The sequence below is a fragment of the Triticum aestivum genome, chromosome 6B, assembly GCF_018294505.1.
Source record: "Triticum aestivum cultivar Chinese Spring chromosome 6B, IWGSC CS RefSeq v2.1, whole genome shotgun sequence".
Taxonomy (NCBI): domain Eukaryota; kingdom Viridiplantae; phylum Streptophyta; class Magnoliopsida; order Poales; family Poaceae; genus Triticum; species Triticum aestivum.
Window position 1 is genome coordinate 618,318,767 of NC_057810.1, and position 1,895 is coordinate 618,320,661.

The 1,895-nt window shown below is 57.2% G+C and overlaps 1 protein-coding gene across 1 annotated transcript; it reads left to right on the plus strand.

The window, feature by feature from the left end:
- Window positions 1-259: 259 nt before the first annotated feature.
- On the plus strand, window positions 260-1,324 carry LOC123134564 (blue copper protein). The gene is made up of 2 exons (XM_044553791.1): window positions 260-633; window positions 720-1,324. The coding sequence occupies exons 1-2, from the start codon at window positions 462-464 to the stop codon at window positions 1,220-1,222; spliced, it is 675 nt and encodes a 224-aa protein (XP_044409726.1). The 5' UTR covers window positions 260-461; the 3' UTR covers window positions 1,223-1,324.
- The last annotated feature ends 571 nt before the right edge of the window (window positions 1,325-1,895 follow it).

Genomic DNA, 1,895 nt, shown 5'->3' on the forward strand with positions numbered 1-1,895 from the left:
GATCGAGCTAGGTGGTTCAAATTAAACGAGCTGATCACCAAATGTTTATGAATACACGGGATTTGATGTAGTCCTTTCATCATGATGGGAACATGCCTTTTGCAACACCATCATGGAAATCTGATCGGTTGTTGGCATGAACAGGGCCAGCCGTTCAATAATTAGCATATATAAGCAAAAGCATTTTCATTGCATTTCCTCATAGGTAAAGTTGCTCGACATATATATTCGTTCCCGCACACCCGGTGAAAAGAAAGCCCATTGCCCACCAACTGCACGTTGCGGTCGATGCTGTTATATAAGCGCCACGTTTCCCGCGTCTCTTCTTCTCATCCAAGTGCAACGCAGCAGCATATCATATCTCCTCTGTTAACGAAAGCTAGCACCTGAGTCCGTTTCAAAAAAAAGCTAGCACCTGAGAGAAGATTTACGGTTCATCTTGGTTTGGTCTATCAGTCACGATGGCTTCCGGCGCCGGTTCCTGCTGGGCCCTGGTGGCGCTGCTCCTCGTCGCCCGTGCCTTCCCGGCGGCCGCCACCAGCTTCACCGTCGGTGGCAAGTCCGGCTGGACGATCGGCGTCGACTACACCACCTGGGCCAGTGGCAACACTTTCAAAGTCGGCGACAGTCTCGGTAAGACTTTTAGTTTCTTCGTGAGTACATACGTGCCGTTAATCATGTGACTGGTTATGGTTTAACATGTGTCTGCCCTGTTCTAGTGTTCAACTACGCCAAGGGCCTGCACACAGTGGCGGAGGTGAGCGCGGCCGACTACCTGGCGTGCGCGGCGGCCAACGCGGTCGGCTCCGACGGCAGCGGCGCGACCACCGTGCCCCTCAAGACCGGCGGAAAGCACTACTTTATCTGCACCATCGCAGGCCACTGCGCTGGCGGCATGAAGCTCGAGGTGACCGTATCCGGCTCCGGCTCCGGCTCTGGCTCCTCGCCGACAACGCCGATGCCCACCCCGACCACACCGTACACGAGCCCGACCCCGACGACGACGACGCCGACCACGCCGTACACGACCCCTACAACGCCATACACGACGCCGACGTCTCCAGCGTGCACGGGCACCACGCCTGGCGCGACGCCGCTGACACCGGTGACCCCGGGCACCATGCCGTTCTACTCGTACAATGGCGCCGCCGGGCTCGCGCCGGCGGCGTGGGCTAGCTTTGCTCTGGTTTGTGCCGCGGTTGTGCAGCTCGGACTGTTATGAAATAAGTATGAACTAGCAAGGCTAGCCCAGGATGAAGGCCGTGCTCTTATATATAGGTCACCTTGTGAGTGTGTGCAATTAATGTGTTAATTTGTTCTTTGATGTGGTCGTGGAGACGAGGTTCCATTAATTGCCGTCTGCCAGTACCCAAATCTAACATAACTACAATATGCCCATGAAAAAGAAACAGTGCTGCTGTAGCGTGTCTCTAGAGCAATGCTTGCAGACACCTACAGGGCATCCTAAACCTGGGCATGGGCAGCCCGGCCCGACGACCCGGCCCGAGCCCGGCCCGAAAAACCCGGGCCGGGACGGGTCGGGCTTGACGTTCGGGCCGGGCTCGGGCCTTGTGTTGCAGCCCGGAAGATAGTTCGGGCCGGGCTCGGGCTTCATTTTTTATGTATTTCGGGCCGGGCTTTCGGGCTTCGGGTCGGGCTTGCACGTGCGTACACTAAAAAACAGTGTTCGGGCCGGGCTTTCGGGCTTCGGGCTTGATTTCGGGCCGGGCTCGGGCTTGAAAACAGGGAGTATTTCGGGCTTCGGGCCGAGCTCGGGCTTGGGAAATGAAGGTCGGGCTTTTACAAGCCCGGCCCGAAACCCGGCCTGGCCCGACGTTTGCCCGGGTTTAGGGCATCCCCTCGCTCCTAAATCGGACATTGTATATGTCCGTGGA